General features: G+C 57.5%; 2 protein-coding genes across 4 annotated transcripts in view; one reads left to right on the top strand and one right to left on the bottom strand.

Annotated features, from left to right (window-relative positions):
- The window catches only part of ATF6 (activating transcription factor 6), a 74,011-nt gene extending 69,510 nt beyond the window's left edge, over window positions 1-4,501 (top strand). For both annotated transcript variants that reach the window (XM_063165333.1, XM_063165332.1), the window contains exon 16: window positions 2,435-4,501. In XM_063165333.1, the coding sequence (XP_063021403.1) occupies window positions 2,435-2,643 (209 nt within the window). In that variant the 3' untranslated portion in view covers window positions 2,644-4,501. The remainder of the gene's footprint in view (window positions 1-2,434) is intronic.
- Window positions 4,502-4,896: 395 nt separating this feature from the next.
- On the bottom strand, window positions 4,897-18,575 carry OLFML2B (olfactomedin like 2B). Of its 2 annotated transcripts, none has more exons than XM_063165330.1 (8): window positions 18,432-18,575; window positions 17,127-17,390; window positions 13,671-13,778; window positions 10,561-10,731; window positions 8,693-8,930; window positions 7,336-7,818; window positions 6,700-6,876; window positions 4,897-6,432 (listed from the first exon to the last, which is right to left on the bottom strand). In XM_063165330.1, exons 1-8 carry the CDS (start codon window positions 18,573-18,575, stop codon window positions 5,831-5,833), a joined length of 2,187 nt encoding a protein of 728 aa, XP_063021400.1. In that variant the 3' UTR covers window positions 4,897-5,830. The 2 variants fall into 2 exon arrangements, with proteins under 2 accessions (XP_063021400.1, XP_063021401.1); XM_063165331.1 differs by having other exon boundaries at window positions 8,702-8,930.
- Between the last annotated feature and the right edge of the window lie 191 nt (window positions 18,576-18,766).

The following is an 18,766-nucleotide window of genomic DNA, read 5'->3' as shown; positions in this document are numbered from 1 at the left end:
AGCTAGTCTTCCCAAACAGGGGCTTGTGCCAGCTGTACTCGGGTCACGTTTGCCTGTTGTTCTGCTGGGACCATCACAAGGGCATTCACAGAGCATCAGCCCTCCCTGGGCTGGGGTGTGCTGGGTGTCCTGGGGCTGCCACTGCTTTCAGAACCCTCCTTAGGCTGGGCCAGGTGCCTGGCAGCAGCACCAAGCAGTAACTGTGGTCTTTGAGGAACATCCCACCTCCTCTTCTGTGTCTGTTCGGAGCTAAGGGTAATGAGAAAGGCTGCTGGAAATGCCTGTAGTGGGCATTGAGCCATTCCCACTGCTGCCCTGACCCCTGTGAGATCAAAGCCTTTGCAGAGGTTTTCTGCAGCAGTTCAATGCTTTTACCCCCAAAAAAAGGAAAGAATCAGGTGCTGACTTCAAACCTGCCTTTAACTCCTGGGCTAACTCACAGGCCGAGGGCAGGATTTGGGTATTTGTGAATGTCTGTGGGGGGGTGTGCATCCCCTGTGTGCCTGCTGGCCAGAGAAGCTCATCATGGGAGTGATTCCTCCCAGCTCTCGCCGCTGTGCTGGACTCAGAAGACACAGCCCCTCCTGCCATGGGGTGGCAGAGCTCTGGCTTACTTAATCCTGGCACACTTTGTTGGGAGGGAGCTGTGTCAGCACAGGGGGATGGGGATCCCAGCTGGTCAGAATGGGCTGGGCTGGTTCCCCAGTGCCACCCACACAGCACAGCTCCCTGCCTTGCCTGGGCAGCCCTTGGGATTGCTGTTCTCCTCTGTCTTGTGCAATGCCCAGAACTTAATGATAGCCCTCTGTGCTGGCTGCCAATAGTCAGGGAAGCTCACTGCACTATCAAGATGTTTTCCTGGCCCTGGCCACCATCCCATCCCACCTCACCCACTTGTGGCTTTGGAGCACTGTTTCTCACGTAGCTGGGGTTCCATCAACTACAGCATGAGAGCTGAGGAGTTGTTTCCTGCTTGCTGTGTCACAGGGAGCCCATCTGTGCCCATCTGCTGGCTCCAGGCTCTGTGCCCTTCAGCTTCCCCTTGTGCCCCTCTGCTCCCCTTTCCAGCCCCCTCTCCTTAGTGGCACCAGCAGCCCAGCTCCCTCTGCTGACTGGTCCTGAGCCCGTGGCTGGGAGCCTAGAGCACCTCCAAAGGCAGAGAGAAGGGGTGACCTGGAGGAATGGCCTCTGGAAGGGTTCCTTATGTCATAGCAGGGCTTTATCAGCAGTGCAGCATCCAGGAAAGGTGAGGTGCTCATCGGGGCTTTGGGTCAGTGGCAGACTTGCACAGCTGCTCCTGGCCTCAGTCTCTTGGTGGCACATACAGAGCTTTTTCCATTTCATTCCTTGCAGGTGCAAGCTTTGATTTCCCTTGCAGGCTCTCAGCCCCCTTAGCCAGGGTTTGCTCCTGCCTTTCATTACTGTACCAGACATGGTTGATCTAATGGCTTCTGCAGGTGGCGTGGGGTGCAACAGGGTCCGGCCACGGTCCTCAGCTGTCATCCAGAGTCAGAGTTAATCCAGGAAAACAGTAAAAATTAGTAATGTATATTGCATTCCTCCAGTCCATACGCTTTCCATTAGGTGATCTTCCATCCTCCTGAGCACAGAAAGGAAGCCCAGCCAATGGCAGTCTTCTGGCTCCGAAAGGATTGGTCTTGCCTGGAAATCCAATCTCAGCTCTTGCATTCCTGGGCACACTGTCTGTGCAGGGAATAGTCTCCCACCTTTAAATCCAGGCAGCAGATGCTAGCCATGTGCACAGCCTGTAAGCCCAGCAGCTCCTGTGGCAGCAGATGTCCCGGGCTGGGGGCCACGCTGGGGTCCTGTGTGCTGCTCAAGGTCTTCCTGTGCCCAGGGCTCTGTCAGGGGAGTGGCCTTGCCCAGTGCCACCACGTCACTCAAGTACAGCAGCCAGGTCAGCATGGGAATGAGGCACAGTGAATTCTTTTGAGAGATCACATTTTAGGGTTTTTGTTAATAAACTGGTGAAGAAATGTCTCAAGGTCCCCAGTGTCAAGAGGGTTACAGAAAGTGAAACATTCAGCTTTCTTAAATAAACCTTATTTTCAATTACTCCCATGCTTTAGTGGCTCAAGTACAACAGTTCTGTAATGAATGTTACACACTGCAAACTCCATCAGTAATGATGTGCAGATGAAGAAGGGGAAATAAAAGACATTAATTTCTAGGTGTGACTGCACATGCTAAGTGTGGTCTGGGCTCTTTGAGGTGTCACGAGCAGTCTGGGGCTCTGCTGTGTGAGATGGAGCTCCATGTGTGCAGCTGCAGAAAGGGAGTTCCCCCACTGCAGCTCCTGCTCCAGACAAAAAGGGGTCCAGAAAGCTCTGCTTTTAGTGCTGTTGGATCCCTAGCTTGCAGGGCTAACTCTGACCTGTTGTTTTTTTTTTTTTTTTAATCCTTACTTTTGCAGAGAATGTGATCAATGGGAAGGACTACGAGGTGATGATGCAGATTGACTGCGAAGTGATGGACACCAGGATCCTCCACATCAAAAGTTCATCTGTCCCTCCATACCTCCGAGAGCAGCGCAGAAATCACAGCAACACCTTCTACAGCTCCTCCCCGTCCGTCCCAGAGACGCCCCATGCCCTGAGGGCCATTGTCAAATCCCTGCAGTAGCTCCTGAGGCGGCGGCGCACGGGGCAGCAGGTGCTGCCGCCAGCCTGAGCCCTTCCCTGGCAGATCCTGGGCTCCTGGCACGGGGGCACAGCAGGGACAGCCCCCTTAGCCCATTGCTGTGCCTGAGCTCACCCCATGGCCGCATCCTGCCCGGGGATAGCGCAGCTCGGCGGCCTCCTCGCCGGGGACAGTCCTGGGGGCCCCACGCACCGGGGGGGACACGGGCCATCCCCGCTGCTTGTGCGCTGTGCACAATTGTGCGTTGGTTTTCGTTTCTGTCCCTGTTAGGCTGCCGGAGGTGGGCTGGCGAGCCAGAGACCAGGCAGCAGACACCCACACTTGGCATGGGGCCGCTCTCCCTGCAGTGTGCTTGGGCAGCAGAAGTCCAGCTCCCAGCTTCAGCTGCTGGGCCTGACCAGAGAACCCCACTGCTCATCCTTCCCTCTCAAATCCTGCCATGCAGCCTCCCTCAGCAGGAAGCCCTGGGATGCAGCAGTGTGGTGGAGCAGCCCAGCCCAGCCTCTCAGGAGGGTGCTGGGGCCCCTCACTCACCACTAAAGCACTACAAGCAGAACAGCCCCACTGCCCTGGGGCTGGGCTGCCCGATGAGGCACTGCCCACCCCCACCTGCCTGGCTCTCCAGGATCCTGCTGCTGCCTTCCCCAGCCCATGTGGCTGCACGGCTGAAGGCTTGCCCCAAAGGAAGTGATTTCATGCAGCAGATGCATTTGTAAAGTTTAGGTTTTTTGAGTTTTGGGGTTTTTTCTTCCTGGTTTTTGTTTGTGTGGGTTTTTTGTGTGTGCTATTTAATACTTTTCACAGCTAACAACTGCCCTTGGAGCAGCACTAGCCTTGCTGGGAATGCTTCAGTTCCATGGGACAGAGCCACAGCACCTTCTCCTGAAGCCACACATGTGTCACACACACTCAGTACCACGCAGCCCTGTCTGCCTCACCAGCACAGCCAGCCACTCGCTGGGCAGCCAGGAGGCTTCCATTGGCCCCAAACACTGGCCACAGCCCACTGCTGCCATTGCAGATGGAGCTCTGTTCACTGTTCCTTGTCTGTCAGCCGAGCCCCAGGCCAGAGCTGGGCCCAGGAGCTCCAGCACACTGGAGCTCAGCTGGGATGAGCTGCCAGCACAGCATCAGCATTGCATAATGACTTCAGCATGTTGTTACATTATTTTTTCTCCCCTGTGCATTTTGCGAAGAGGATGATGAGCTTCAATTTGCCAGCCAGCTGCCTTTCCTTCATGGTTTGAGTGCTAACTGGCTCACATGGGGTTATTAATTATTAATTATTATCATTATTATTAATGTGTGTGTGTGGCTGTTAGGAAATACAGGTTGACCCCGCAGCAAGACAGCTCCAGGGGCAGTGAGGAGGAGGAGGATGAGGGGCAATACACCCGCTGTGCAGTATGTGCCTTGCAGCACCTTGGGGAAGCTGTGCCCTTTGCCACGTCCCCGGCAGTGCTGGGAGGGAGCTGGGCTTGGCTGCGCTGCTCACACCAGTTCATTTTCCTGGCCTGGCCCCACCTGACTGTGGGCCAGCTCACAATAGTCAGAAATAAAAACCCCAGCGGTGCCCCAGCCAGAGGCACGCGGCTCCCCGCAGCCGTGGGCAGGGGCTGCTGGCTGCTCTGGGGGCATTTGCTGCCAGGGAGCTGGGGAGGGGACTGGGGTGGTGGCTGGGCCTGGCACAGCCTTGGGAAGGGCTGCTGCAGCACCACGTCCTCGATCAGCGGCCCTGGGCTCTGGTGGTGGAGAGCATCGCTCATGCTGTGTAATTCTGTCCTCTGTGTCCCTCTAGTACTGAAGGCAGTAAAATCCTTCTTTTATTTATTACGAATAACTTCATTATTGTGCTTGTTATTACTGTTTTCCTTAGGCAAACTACTGGAACACCTGCCCTGGTCTGCCATCTCTTGGGCTGTGCAGTGTGGCTCTGCCTGGCACAGTGTTGGCAGTGCCCGTGGCACATCCACCCTGTCCCCCTCCTGCTGCTGGAGAGCAGGTACCCTACACGAGCTGCTCACCCAGAGCCTGCCAGAGGAGCTCATGAGGGCTGGACATGGTATGTCACCTTGCCCCAGTACCAGTCCCAAGCAGCCTCAAGCCCTCTGGAGTTTGTCCCCATCTGCTGTGTAAACTGGCTCTCCCCAAACCAACCAAAACCCACCCAAAACACCCCTGTGCATTGTCATGCACCCAGAGGGTGAAGCTGAGCCAAAGAAAGCCCCGAACAGCTGCAAAGGTACTGGATCCTTTATTACTGACAGCAGGTAAATACAAGATGCTGACGGGCAGGAGGGCGAGGGCTGTGCCTCTCTGAGGGGATCCTGGTGGTCCAGGACCAGGGCGGGCATGGGCATGAGAGGGAATGTAGGAGGTGGAGTGGCACAGCGAGGGCTCTGCCAGCCCCTGCCCAGGCAGCCCAGTGCCCAGCTGAGCAGAGCCTTCACCAGCAAATGCCAAGGGGAACTATTTGGGTTACAAGATGAACAAACAAAAGCCATCTACACGTATTTACAGCATCCCCCTCCTGCCGCCAGCTCCCTCCAGGCATGAGTGAGGGCTCGGGGTGCGTCCAGCCCCCCAGGGCGGCCTGCAGAGAGCAGAGCGCCGGCTGGAGGGGACAGTCCTTGACCTAAGTACCAGCACCAGGGGCTGCTGGAGCCGTGCTCGCAGCCCCGTGTACAGCAGGATCTCCAAGGGGCCTGCTGGCTGTCAGCTGGGAGGATGGTCCTGAGAGACGGGACATTCCCATGGGATGTGCAGGTCCTCCACCAGGACAGGCAGGCAGCAGCATCCCGCTGGGACCTGGTGAGTGCATCTGTGCACTGGTTCGGGGTGTATTGCTGATCATCTCCAGCTAAAAACATCCTCAGGAGGACGGTGTCTGGGCCACCTCCTCTTCCCTGGGTAGGAGAGCCGGGCCTGCCCTTCCAAAGGAGGACCTCCTTCCCCTGGGAAGGAAAATCAGAAGCAAGGATACAGCAAAGACAAAGGGAGCGCTTCTGGCCTGGGGATCGATCTACAATCCACCATAAAAAACCAGCTTGAAACAAAACCCATCATTTACTCTTCAATTTGTACAAAATAACAATAATAACAATAAAAATAATAATAAAAGGTGCTGGTGGCCCCTGGCTTGCAGTGCCCCACTGTGGTGGGGGGGGTCTCAGTAGGCAAAGATGACGTGGTAGGTGACTTGGTGGCCATTGTCCCAGGCGTAGAGCAGGCGGTCCTTGGGGTTATAGTCTATCTGCGTGGTGTAGGCGTACTCGTTCTCAAAGAGCAGCCTGGGGATGATCTGCGTGTTGGTGTGCGTGTCAAAGGCGTAGGAGATGTTGGCGTTCCTCTTGTTGTAGCTGTCGACCGCGTACAGGACCCCACAGATGACAAAGCAGTTCCCGTAGAAGTTCTTGCGCAGCCCCGTCCGCCACGTGGTCTCCTTCTGAGTGCTGAGATCGGCCGCGTTCAGCTTGCTCAGCACGATCACCTCCTGGTTGAAGCCCTCGTAGCTGATGGCCGGGTAGATGACCCACAGGCCGTTCTCGTCCACGGCAAAGTCCACGTCAGAGTGGCCTCGCCACCGCCACGGGGTGGACTCCTCGTAGGCCACGTCGTGCAGCATGGCCCAGGCGGCCACGTAGCGCTGCTTCAGGTCGTACTTGATGATGTTGCGCGTGAAGGCCCGGTTGTAGTAGAAGGAACCGTTGTAGACAACGTGCCCTGTCCCGATCCAGCTGTACGGGAGCTTGTAGGAGTTGCTCCAGCGACCTGCAGGGCAGACACACCCGGCTGCCGAGACCTCCCTTTGCTGTGGGGTGAGTGGCCGTGCCAGCAGCACCTCTGCCCACAGCTCTGCCTACACTCCCTCCCTGGCCACCAGCCACAGCCTGAGCTGTCCCATGCTCTGTGCCCTGCACACCGGGTGCCAGCACCCGAGAGTGGAAGGTCCCTAGGCAGATCATCCCCAGGAACGGAGATGCTGCTTGGATCAGCTCAGTGGTGGCTAGCACGGTATCAGAGATGGGGCAAACCCACCTTGCTTGAAGTTGTCAAGGTTCCTGAACTCCACCAGTGTGTTTCCATAGTAGTAATTGGTGACATAGATCCGCTCCTCCTGGGCCAGGGGGTCCTTCATCCAGGCTCCCTCATTGCGCCCGTAGGTGTTCTGGGTGGTGGGCCCCGAGATGGTGGACAGCGTGTCCTTGCAGCGCCCTGCATGGGCAAGGAAAGGCTTGTGAGGCCAGAGGCAGGGTGGCCATGCTCTCCCTGAAGGCATCATTCTCCCCAAGCCCCTTGCTCACCCATCAGGTACCCTCTGCCACCTTGGCTCTGGTGCAGCTTTGTGAGGCCCAGCAGGACTGGCCAGACCCCACAAACATCTCCCCACAGCTTCAGCCATGTCCCTGCTCCAGCTGAGGCTGCTGACCATCTGAGGTCCCGTGTCTTTTTGCTCTGCCCAACCCAGCCCCTAAAGGTGAGAGGAAACTACAGTAGGTTCCAGAGTTAAAAATTAAACCTGGCACCCCAGTGAAGTGCTGTCCAGCTGCCACCTCCATGACACCTCCCGCCTGTGACCGAATCCAGGTGTGCTGTGCTTATCAGGATGTGTTGTGGGCACGAGCCAGCCCCTCCTCACAAAGCTGGATGGGCACAGCAGCTGCAGGCACTCACCAATGATGTTCCTGATGTCCTCCTCCTCCAGGCCCTCCTTTGGCGTGGCAGGGATGGCCGGGCTGACCGGCGTTGCGGGGGTGTTTGCCTGGACCCAAGCTCCCGGGCTGGGCTCCGTGTCACCCCAGCCTCCAGCGGGGGTGGCCACGAGCAAGTTCTCTGTGGCTGTGGCCACCCCTGTGCTGGCCGTGCCTGGCAGCTGTGGGGTCCCCTCCTGTGCCAGCCCTGCCGGGGCAGTGACGGCCTTCGGGGCGGGGGGCAGCCAGCTCACGGCGGTGGGCTCTGGCGCGGCAGGGGACAGCGGCACCGTGGGTGTCACAGCAGTGCCCGCAGCTGGCACGGTGCTGGGAGCCATGCCAGGGGTGGGCGGCCACCCCACTGGGGAGGGCTTTCTCATGGGCTCGCCTGCCCTGCTGCTGGGCCTCAGGAGCTGGTCCTCTATCAGCAGATCCACCGTGTTGTCCCCGCTGAAGAGCTCGTCCGCTGCCAAACACAGGCACAGGTGTCAGCCCTGCAGCCAGGGGAGCCAGGCCCCTCCAGCCGGCTCCCTGGGCACTGCTGCAGGCTGGCTGCTACTAAATCCACCTGCGTTCCCTCTCCGTGTCCCCCGAGGCTGACAGTGCCCGTGTCAGGAGGTGAGTGAGGCCCCATCACAGTGACATCCACCACCTCGGGCCAGGCAGAGCGGGAGGTGACAGAAACCAATTCTGCCCTGCCACCTCCCAGAGAATGGGCAGGATGGAGACCCAGCTGCGTTCCAAACCAGATCCCACTCACCTAACCCAGGATCCAAAGCAGGAGCCTCAGGCAGGGCACGGGGATCACTGGGATTCCCCAGCCAGCACGGGCGCCCTCTGCTCCTCCTCATCTCCATTTGCAGGGCAGGGCTGGATGTCCTTGCTGAGCCAGTCTGCACAGCGAGGGCACTTGCCCTTCTGCCCTGCCCGTGCTGCCCACCCCGCTGGTCCATGAGGGTTCATCCCCTGCTCCCAGCCTGGGCCACGAGCCCTGAACTGCCTTCCACCACAGCAAACACTGCACAATCCTCCCGGGATGCCATCGGGCAGGCGGGTTTGAAACACAAGCATATTGAAAAAAGCCCCATTTCCTTCTGGAAAGGTGCTGATGCTGGGTGTTTTGAACCAAAGAAGTGAGCTATTTCCTTAGCTATCAGAGATTTTCCATGGAATACCAATGCTACACCGCCCCGCAGGCACGGCTCAAAGGCTGCACAGCAGTGAGGTACCAGCTGTCCCACCTCCCCCCGTGCTCCCACACACTTTGCCCCCACATTCCCAGGAGGTGAGGCACTGGCTTTGCTGCGGGATGCAGCCACCATCCCACCACGGCTGCATACCCAACTCACGTTGCTCCTCGATGTCGTTCTCTGACTCAGTGGACTGGGCTTTGTAGTAGGTGACCCCTCGGACAATGGTGGGCTTGGAAGGAGGCCGGCTCCTCACCCGCAGCTTCCTCTGCAAGAGCTGCTCAGGCTTCTTCTCCTCCAGAGAGAGGTGCAGCTCCGGGAGGGATTCCACAGAGTTGATCTGCTGGGAGATGGTTTCATCCTTCAGGAATCTTTCTTCATATTTCCCCTGGAAGAGACACAGGAGGTTGTTACCAGATAGGCTAGAAATGCTATGTTTTGGTGAAAGGGCAGGTCAGGCTGCACAGCCCCATGCTGGGCAGAAGGATTTGAGCTCCCTCCTTCCTCAGGGTCTCCCTCAGTCCTGGTTTTGTCTCCCTCAGCCCTTCAGGACACAGCAGGGTGGCAGACCAGCACTGCTCCTGCATGTCCTTGGTGCCACCCCGCAGTTCTGGGACTCAGGGCTCCATAAGGCACACGCTGTGGGGTGCAGGGCAGGCAGAAGTAGGGTCACTCCCTGGAATGCCAGGGGCTGGTTCCAGCAGATGATCTGCACAGTGTGCAACGTGCACTGAGCTTTCACAGAGGCTGAAGGCACCTTCCCAGCAGGAGCGGGAACCTCCCGAGGCAGGGACCAGGAACCCCCCCAGGGCAGGGAACCAGCTGCCACAGCTCAGGTCTGAAGGATTTCATCTCATTAAAGAAAATCGAAAAGCCAGCCTGAGGGTTGAAGCAGTGCCCATTCGGCTGACAAGATGGGCCCTGCTGCAATTAGCAGTGAGAAAAGGGGAATATTGGGAAATGAGGTCACTCGGGGTAATAAAAGCCCCATGGTCTGCTCCCCTGCCTGGCTGGGGCTGGCTCCTCTCCAGCAGGCAGCAGCTGCTCAGCTCATGGTGTGGGAGCAGGGGAGTGGGGCTGGGGCCACAGCTGGACACCCCTGCCTGGGCACGGCTCTCCCTGGGGCAGGGAGTGCTGGCACAGCTCACTTGGTGCCACTTCCCTCCCTGCTGACACACAGCGCACGTGTGGGAGCCCAGCACTGTCCCCAGGGGCTTGGGCAGCCCATCCCCACACAGGATCTGCAGAGCAGGGGTGGAGGGCAAAAGCACAGGCTCTTGCCATCCTCAGGAGCTGAGCACCCCTGCTCGAGCTGGAAATTATGTACTAACTGTTCCCCCCTGCCAGACACCTCCTATTGCCCTGCAGAGGGACACTGGGGTGAGGGCAGGACGCTCCAGGAGCTGCCCAGCAGGGATCAGAGGAGCATGGACCATCCTAGATAGTCCCACTGAAGCAGCGAGAACTTCAGGACACCCTGGACAGACCTTTTCCCAAAACACCCCGCTCGCATCTCTCTGGGGCTGCACCGAAACTGCTGCCCAGGCAAAGGATGTCCCCGTGCTGGGCAGACCCACGGGGACCCCACAGTCTGGGGCTGGGTGCCAGAGCCAGGGGATGCCCAGCCCCTGCCCAGAGCCCGCCAGGCACAGGGGCTGGTGGTGGAGGGGCAATTGCCTGGCTGGAGGGAGGGCAGGCAGGCGACAGGCTGTCCCTCCACCGAGCCCCAAGCCCCGCTAATCAAAGGCTCTGTTTCCCAGCGCTTCCCAGCCGGCCCCACAATGACATCACGTTTTCCAAGCAGCTCAGCCACCGCTGACCTCGAAAACCAACAAGCCCGTGGGAAGGGGGGAGGCCGAGGGAGCGAGCTCCCCCTGCTTCCACCGAGATGCCATCCCAGCAGCAGCTGGGCTGTGCCCAGGCACACGGCGGGGTCACTCCAGCGAGCAGAGATCCCCCCGGGGCAGGGCCACATGCAGGAGCCACCGCAGGGCTGCAGCAGCGACACCGAGCTGTACCTCCGAGTGGGCGTAGGCAGCCTCAGCGTCCCGCTGCAGAGAGCCCTCGAGGTCGGCCAGGCTGTTGCTGAGGAGCCTGGAGCAGTTTGCCCTGCCAGGGGGATCCTGCAGAGCCTCCTCCCCGCTGGCTCCTGCCCGCTGGCCTTCCTGCGTCCAGTTCCTGGACATGCCCTAGGAAAGCAGGAGAGGACACTTTAACCACAAGGGATGTTCTGTGGCCCCAAACCACAGCCCTGGAGCTCGGTGCTGCCATCCTGGACCCACAGCTGGGGATTCTCCATGAGGCTAGGCACTTCAGCTGCTAAGAAGATGCCCATGACCCCAGTGGATCCAGGAACCCCATCCCTGGTGTACATATCCCAGATCCACTCTTTGCTGCAGGTTCCCACGGAGTGGGAGAGTGGCCTTGAGGCTCTTTCAACCCCCACCCTCAGCCACGTTCGCCAGCTGATGAAAGGAAGAGGAAAAGACAAGCTGAAACACCTTAAGTCACCCTGGTGCCCTTCACCTGTGGCAGCAAGTTCATCTTGCGTTTATTAATCCCACTTTCCTGGCCTGGCCACACAGTGCCTGCACTCAGGGACTGCTGCTCCCCAACACCCTCTGCTCCCACAGAATCTGGGAATCTGGGAACAGGACAAGAGCCAGTGACCCTCAGAGAGCTGCCCTGGGACAGGGACAGAGCTGGGGCTGGTTGCAACTCCCCCGGCAGGCAAAGCCCTTCACCCTTCTCAGTCCCCAGCCACAGACACAGCCCGTACCCAAGGGAGGGCTGCAGTCTCTGCTCATCACTCCTTGGGCTTCTACACCTCAAACAGCAACTGCTTTGCATAGGTGGCACATCAGTCAAAGCACTTTGGCACAGACACTGGGGGTGCTTACCCTGATCCTTCATTTTCAATCTGTTCCACCATTAATTTCTCCTAAACCCACTGTGACCTCCATCTGTGACCTCAGAATTGCCAGCTGATGCGACAGCTGTGAGCTGAAAACAAAGCAGAGGAGCTGCCTCACTAGAGAAGGCACCCCACGGACCAAGAATTGGAAGTTCCTTCCGCCTACCAACACCATTGGTCTAAAATACCTTGTTGTACTGCAAAGAACTCATGAAACCTTCCAAGCCCTGCAAAACCAGAGGGTTAACCCCCAGCCCCTTCCACAGGCATCTGAATTCCCAGGCTTTACCCAAGAATCGTGAGTCACCGATTTACCAGGATATCTGAGGCCGAGTCCAATGACACAGGGGACTCTCCAGCAAGCATTTTGCTGCAGTGAGCAGAGGAGCAGGGCATCTCATGATGTTCTCCCAGGAGCAGTGCAGGAGCAGCTCTCAACACCATCCTCCTTGGGAGAGGATGACTGATTCCAACAGCCTTGTGCCCTCACCACTTCTCCTGTGTCATGTTTGGCTCGTGACCTGCTCGAGGTTGAAATCTGCCTCCCCCTGAGCAGAGAGGCAGCACCAAAGCCTGGCCTGTGATGCTGCTGAGGCTGCTCAGCTGCTGTGCAGGGCAGCAGCTGCCAAAAGCAACGCGCCCGGGAGGGCGATGCTCTGAAGCCATGCCAGGCTCCAGTTCAGCATCTCAGCTGTCCCTGCTGTCAGAGCCCAGGCCGGTGCGGGCTGTGATCCTCCTCCACATCCTCTCCACAGGAATTCCCGTGCTAAGCCAGCAGCAGGAGGCATTTCACACCTGCTGTCTGCATCAGCTGGGCTCTGCCCCAAGCACTGGGCAATCTCCTCCTAACCAAGGCCTCTCCTGCCTTTCTCCATCCTGTCCAAGTGCCTGCAGGAAGCTGCAGCTGCTTTCACATGATCCTGCAGCCTCACTTCTGGGAAATTAGAGACCCCTGTGAATTCCTTGCTCCTACACCTCTACAACTCCACCCCAGGCCAAACTCCTTCAGCCCTAGGGAGCTTTCTGCCCACCTGCCTGCCTGTGACAGGCTGTGAGCGGAGTGACCAGGCTGCAGAGGTCACCCCACGTGCCCAGCGTGCCACCAGCACTGCTGGCTCTGAACCCCCCTGCAGAAACCAGCTGGTAGGCAGGGCCACTTTGATACCGGAGCAGAGTTCAGTGATAACACCACCTGAAACAATCCCTTGGCAAACCCAAGCAATGACTGAAGAACGCACTAAACCACAGGAAGAGGGTGCGATTGCAAAGGAGAACATGGGTGCTTTGTTATTTTCAGACCTCAAAACCCCTGTGGGGTCAATTTCCATGCTTGGACACTCAAAGCTCCCAGGCAGTGTGCTCCCCTCAGCAGTCTCCCTCCTGACCCCGGGACGGAGCACGCCGTGCCTTCCCGAAACGCTTTGCAAGTGGAATTTTGGCTTTATAAGTCATTGCCTCTCAGCTCCTGGCTGGAGACAAACAGGACTGCTCCACTCCGACAAGAATGTGGAATTACCGTCCCAGATACAGACCACGGGAGAAAACTCCACTATTTAATCTGGCAACCTGTTCCTACACAGCCAAGCAGAGCTTAAACTGCAAACCCTACGCTGTGCTAGCCAAAGAAATATTAAACTGCATGGAAGTGAAAATTATTTCACTGGAAGTCTGCTCTAAAATTAAATGGAAGGTTGAGGGTTCTGCTCTGTTTTAACACAGGCCAAGACGTAACTTGGTCCTTCAGGAATGCGAGCTCCTTGGCTCCCCACAGTCCTGCTGAGTGTACCCCAGCACCAGCCTCGAACCTCTCGCCCCCACATCAAACAGCACAAAACCTCCTGGTTGAGAGCAACCATCACAGCAGCATGCAAGTAAAACTGAGAAGAGGAGAAACGTAACAGCAGGGCCTTCTGACCCAAAGGAGGTGCTGCTCCTGTCCAGGCCACAGCTGGGACCCCGCTCCCAGTCTAAACCCTGAGGGACTGCGAGAGCTGGAGAGGGTCAGGCAAGGCTGGTGGGATGGGGATGCACTGAGCACTGCCTGTGATCAGGTCTGGTTCAGACACCCAAGTCTGGTCTGGTTTAGTTTCAGCCAAATAGTTAATTGGCATTTCTTCCCAGGCCACGTGGCTCTGAATGCACCAAAGGCTGCAGGAACTTGGCTGGAGGTCAGTCCCACCGAGGGCAAGGGCACTGAAGGAGATCAGGACTCACCTCCTCGAGCCTCTCCACCCGGCCCACCAGCTTGGTCGTGACTGAGTGCAGCTTCAGAAGGTCTAAGCCGTAAAAAGCACTTTCCAGCATCTCGACGATGGAGGAGAGCTGCAAGGCAAGGGGAGAACAGTCAGGCAGCAGCACTTGCTCTAACATACCCCCATGGAGCTTCTTCAGCCAAAAAGTCAAGTGCACTCCATCTGAGTGCAAGAATTTGGATTAACATGCAAGGTTTCCCTTCAACAGCCCTGCTGCACTGCTGCCCCGGTCAGAGCACGGCCTGCAGAGTGATGCTCGCCCCCTCCACAGAGCCTCAGGGCTCCAGGAGCACATTCTGGGTGCTGGGGATCAGCAGCAGAGCAAGGTAAAATGCTGCTCCCTTTGCCAGCTCTAGGCAGGCTCTCCCACAAGCCCAAAGGCTTAACTACTCCACCAGTGATGGGACTGCCAGCAAAAGAGGCAACAAGGAAAAGGCAGCTCAGTTTGAGATCAGACTCTGAGTTCATGCTATCCTGTGCTCTTTTTCCTGGAACAAGAAGAAACTTGTTAAAAAGTTTTAAACTACTCTCAAATTGCAAGAGTGAAGAAATAGAAATTCGGTGCCAGCCTGGCAACAGTTCCCTTTCTGAACAACAATTTTATCACAGGGATGCTGCTCTCTCTTGCAGCCACCCATTTCACAGACACCCTCGATTTAAGTCACCCCTGTGCCTGTGTCCTGCCCAGCATCAGCCCTTGGTCACCCCTGGGGATCTGGACAGCAGAGCCCTTGTTCTGCATTTCGTCCAGTTTCTGGTGCTGTGCCACAGAGGACAGTGCTGAGCATGGCATGGCTGGTGGGAAGGGTTCCTGGGCCACCTGCTCCTGTTCTCACATGTCCCCATGTGTCCCCATGTGTCCCCACGGGTCCAGCGTGGTGCTGTGGATTCTACAACCCCGATGGCTGAGCAGGATTTTCAGTGCATAGGAATTACTACAGGGCGGTGACATTTTCTCCCAGCAGCTACAAACTGGTCAGCAGAGCTTCATAAACATGGGAGAATCACAGGCAGCACTGCTGGCAGCACTTGGAGTTTCCACCCCAGCCTCTGCAACCTCCCTGTGGAGCTGACAGCAAAGGAAAGATTTTTTTGGGCCAGATAAAATGACAGCATTAAGAGACAAGAGCTGTTTTATGGCTGTGCATCCACTTTCCACTGAGAGCTGGATGGAGACGGCCGATACAATGCACACTGCCTGCCAGACAGCCACTGGAGACAACCACTCTCCCTCCAGGCTGGAGAATTTCCATCAATGCACAAAGGTTGCAGACTGCATTAACCTCCTTGGGGATGATCCTGAGCACAGCCTCCCTCTGCACCAAGACCCCCAGAACTCGCGCTGTGCCTGCAGGCAGCCTGCTGCCATTTCACAGATCTGAGATAAAGCTCCTCCCTGCCCTCCTTCCCCAAAGACCACACTGGTGTTCCTATCAACTCACTGCTTCCCTCCCTTCACCCACTGTGGAGTTTGGCTGCCATAGTCTGATGGTCCATGAATTCCCATTGGACCTTACTAAAGGCACAGATGGGACCGAAACCTTCAGCTGGAAAGCCCAGTGCAGGCATTCAACTGAGCTTGGTTGCCCTGGGCTGTGTTCCTGCTGCCTGGATGTCTCTCTCTTTCTCATCATTCCCTCAGGGACTCATCCTCCAGCCCACCCAAGGGAGGGACCTTCCCACAGCTCTCCCACACAGGGAGTACCCAGGTCAGATCATAAGAAAGCCTGGTAAAACACAACATACAAATGACCCCGGGCCCTTCCTGCTGCTGGGCCGGGAAAGAGCAATGCCTGTTGGACCAGCAAAGAGAGCAAAACCCTTTGGGGCTGCTAGAGCTGAGGGGTTCACTCACTGATGAGTTGTGGGAGCTGCTCCTCGTGAGTGGCTTAAGAACTGGAGCTGTGTCCTCTCCTTCTTCCCAGCCTGTCCTACAAGAAGGGGCTGCTCCCAGTGATCCTGACCCCAGGAGGGGCTCTGTGCTCGGAGGGAAGGCAGTCGTGCTGCCCAGCTGCTGGGCTGGACGCTGGCAGCACAGAACACCCCCAGTGTGTGTGTTTGGATAAACCTTGTGCAGCCGCCTGGCCGCCAGCCCTTGCGAAGGGAGCGGGGCAGCCGGGGCCAGTTCCTAGAGGACAGACAGACACACAGACAGGCAGACAGCCTTTCACACCACAGCTGGCTGCGAGCAGCGCCCGCTGGGAAGCGCTGCCGGAGCCAAGGGACGGCCGGGAGCTCTGCTCAGGAGTTCTGCTCCTCCTGGAGGAGGATGAGGAGGGAGCTGGGAGCTGCTGGTGCAGGAGCTCTGCCTGCTTCCCCGCAAGGGACCACAGGGGTGGCTCTGTCACCTCGGGGTGTCCCCTCCCCTCACCGCAGAGAGCTCAGACTCTCATCTAAGGCCATGTGGGACCTCCTGGCGTTTCCCCAGACGAGGGACCATCAAACAACTCCAGAGTGGGCGTCATCCTTCCCTGGAATTGTTTGCCTGTGCCTGTTTATCTTCCCTAGCTGCAGGAGAGCTTGGACAAGAAGCTGCTAAGTGTCTGCAGTCGGGTAAGATGAAACACATCCTCGAGCTCCAAATTAATTAGAACAAGCCCATCGTGGTGGCCTCAATGGCAGCTGCCCCACGGCACCTTGCACGCCACCCCCTTCCCACCCAAGAGGGATTGAGGGGCACCAGTGCCACCAGCACTCAACCTGCCACTCCAGGGACTCACAGGGACTGGACCAAGCCAGTGGCACGGGAGGCAAACTGGAAAACCCAGCAGGGTCTGCTGCCAGCTGCTACACCAGCAAAAGGAAGCATCCAGTAAAAGTACTACAGGAGTACTTAAAGCAAACACTGTGACTTTTGGAAAAGAAGTATGTATTACTAGAGAGATAAAATACTAAATAGTAGAGAAGTGTCAGCATTTAAAACAACAAATCCATCCTGCCATCAGCCAGCTGTGCATCACACCCTCACGCTGACGCATCAGCAGCTTTCGGCCCATGGAAGCCAAATCAGCTTTTTTGCGTGGGTCCCTGGGAGTCCCTGTCGGCAACAGAAAAAAGATCTGGCAGCTGCTGAGGAGAGCAGAGCTGTCCTCCAGGGACATTTGGAGCTGGACAGGGGGCAGGGAGCAGCCCAGTCCCTACTGGGCTCTCAGCACAGAAAGCCACAGTGGACCCCAGGCAGCACAGGATGAATCAAGTGAATCATCCACTGCAGCTGCTCGACTCAGTCCCTTAAGCTGAGCTTGCTTTCTATATCAAACATGCAGATATAAATATAACTAGGAGATGACTTAAGAAAAATGTTAGGAAATAGAGGGGTTTTTTTTCAGAAAAAGCTCAGCAAAAAAAAAAAAAAAAAAAAGGCTTCATAAGATGACCTTGTCCCCCAAAGAGCCAGGAGCTGAAGCTGCTCTCCTACCTTCAGGTCGCTGCTTTCTGCCTCCTGCAGCTTCTTCAGCCTGAAGTCGCCCTCGCAAGGGTTGAGAGCTGAGGGGGGGGCCACGCACGCACACTTGCAGCTGGGCCCTGACGTGATGGTTTCCACCGTGTAAAAGTCCTCGGCTCTGAAGGTGCCCTCGTTAATCCTCTGGCAGGCGCCGCGGCCCAGGGGCCTGACCAGGCATTTGCAGCGGCAGTCGGAGCCCTCGGACACCGCCTTCACCTTGTCGTAGTCACCTAGCAGCTGAGCACAGGTCACCGGCAGTGAGAAACCTCTGCACGCCCGGGGACAAGCACGGCCCGGAGCTCAAGGTCCAAACAAGGACACTCTGGATACCCTGAATCTCAAGGAAACTGGCCAGCTCTTCCAGAATCTGCCAAGCCAAGGAGCTTTCTAGAGAGCGCAGAGCTAATCGCTGCCGACGAGGGGAATAAAAACGGGCTTCCTTCAGTTGGTTATTTTTTGTGTTTTTTATCGCACTGTGCGCAGAATGCTGCTTTGAATTTTAAATACGAGAGTTTTTAATTTTTCTGCTTTCTTTTAATGCTCTGTGTGCAAAAGACCCAATAAGCCACCTGCTACCCAGAGCAAGACTGTTTTACACAGGCCAACACGGCAAGGGTACATTGGAAAAGTGACTGAAAGCCACCCTATAAGCAGCGTAACCTGGTGGTGAAGCAGTACTTCTGATTAGCCCTATACAATGCCAGGAATTTCCTTTACGGAGATTTGCAGACAGCGCTTCTGGAAGCCCAAGCACAAAAATAACTTTGGCGGTACATTTGCAATAGTCTCTGCGTTAGCCATTTCCGAGGGCAGATAATAACACACTGCCTGATCAGCCAAATCTAACAGAAACCTCCACCGCATCCCACTGGCAGGGAAAGAGCCCGGATCCCTCCCCTCGGCACACAAAGAGGCCCCACCAATTCTCCTCTCAAGGAGTTTCCCTTTTTCTGAGTCCCCCCGGAGAAATGATAGGATGGAGTCTGTGAAGTGCTCCCTGATGGGCTTCAGTGATTTCACTGAGCCCTCCGTGATGAACTTCCTCCGGTGCACAGCATCACTGAGCTCCACCGAGAACGTACACCCAGCATCACCCAGGATGTGCGCACCATCACCCAGCTCCACCGGCAGCGCGCACCCAGCATCACCCAGAGTGTGCACAGCACTACCCAGCACTGCCGAGAAGTCCACGCTCAGGAGCACCCGGCTCTGCCGAGCACCCCGAGCCCGCGGCAGCGCGCCCAGCCCGGCCCGGCCGTGCCGCAGTGCCCGCGGTACCTGCGAGAGGATGTTCTCCTGGTTGTCCGCCTCGTCCTGCAGCGGCTCGGCCGAGGGCCCGGCCGTGCCGGCGGGCTGGCTCTCCGCCCGGCAGCCGGCGCCCAGCGCGGCCAGGCAGAGCAGCAGCGGCAGCGGCCGAGCCATGGGCGGGCGTCGGAGGGGCCGGGGCCGGGGCCGGGGCCGGCGCGGAGCCGCCGCTGCTCGCTCAGGTGCGGAGCGGCGGGGCGGGCGGGGCCGGCCCGGGCTCCCGCCCCGCTCCTCCTCCTTCCCTCCCTCCCGCTCCGACTCCCGCCCTCCGCTCCTCCTCCGCTCCTCTCCCGCTCCTTTCCCCTTGG

The sequence above is a fragment of the Melospiza melodia genome, chromosome 11 (assembly GCF_035770615.1).
Source record: "Melospiza melodia melodia isolate bMelMel2 chromosome 11, bMelMel2.pri, whole genome shotgun sequence".
Classification (NCBI taxonomy): Eukaryota; Metazoa; Chordata; class Aves; order Passeriformes; family Passerellidae; genus Melospiza; species Melospiza melodia.
Note: the sequence above shows the minus strand (reverse complement) of the source record. Positions and strands in the feature narration are given on the sequence as shown.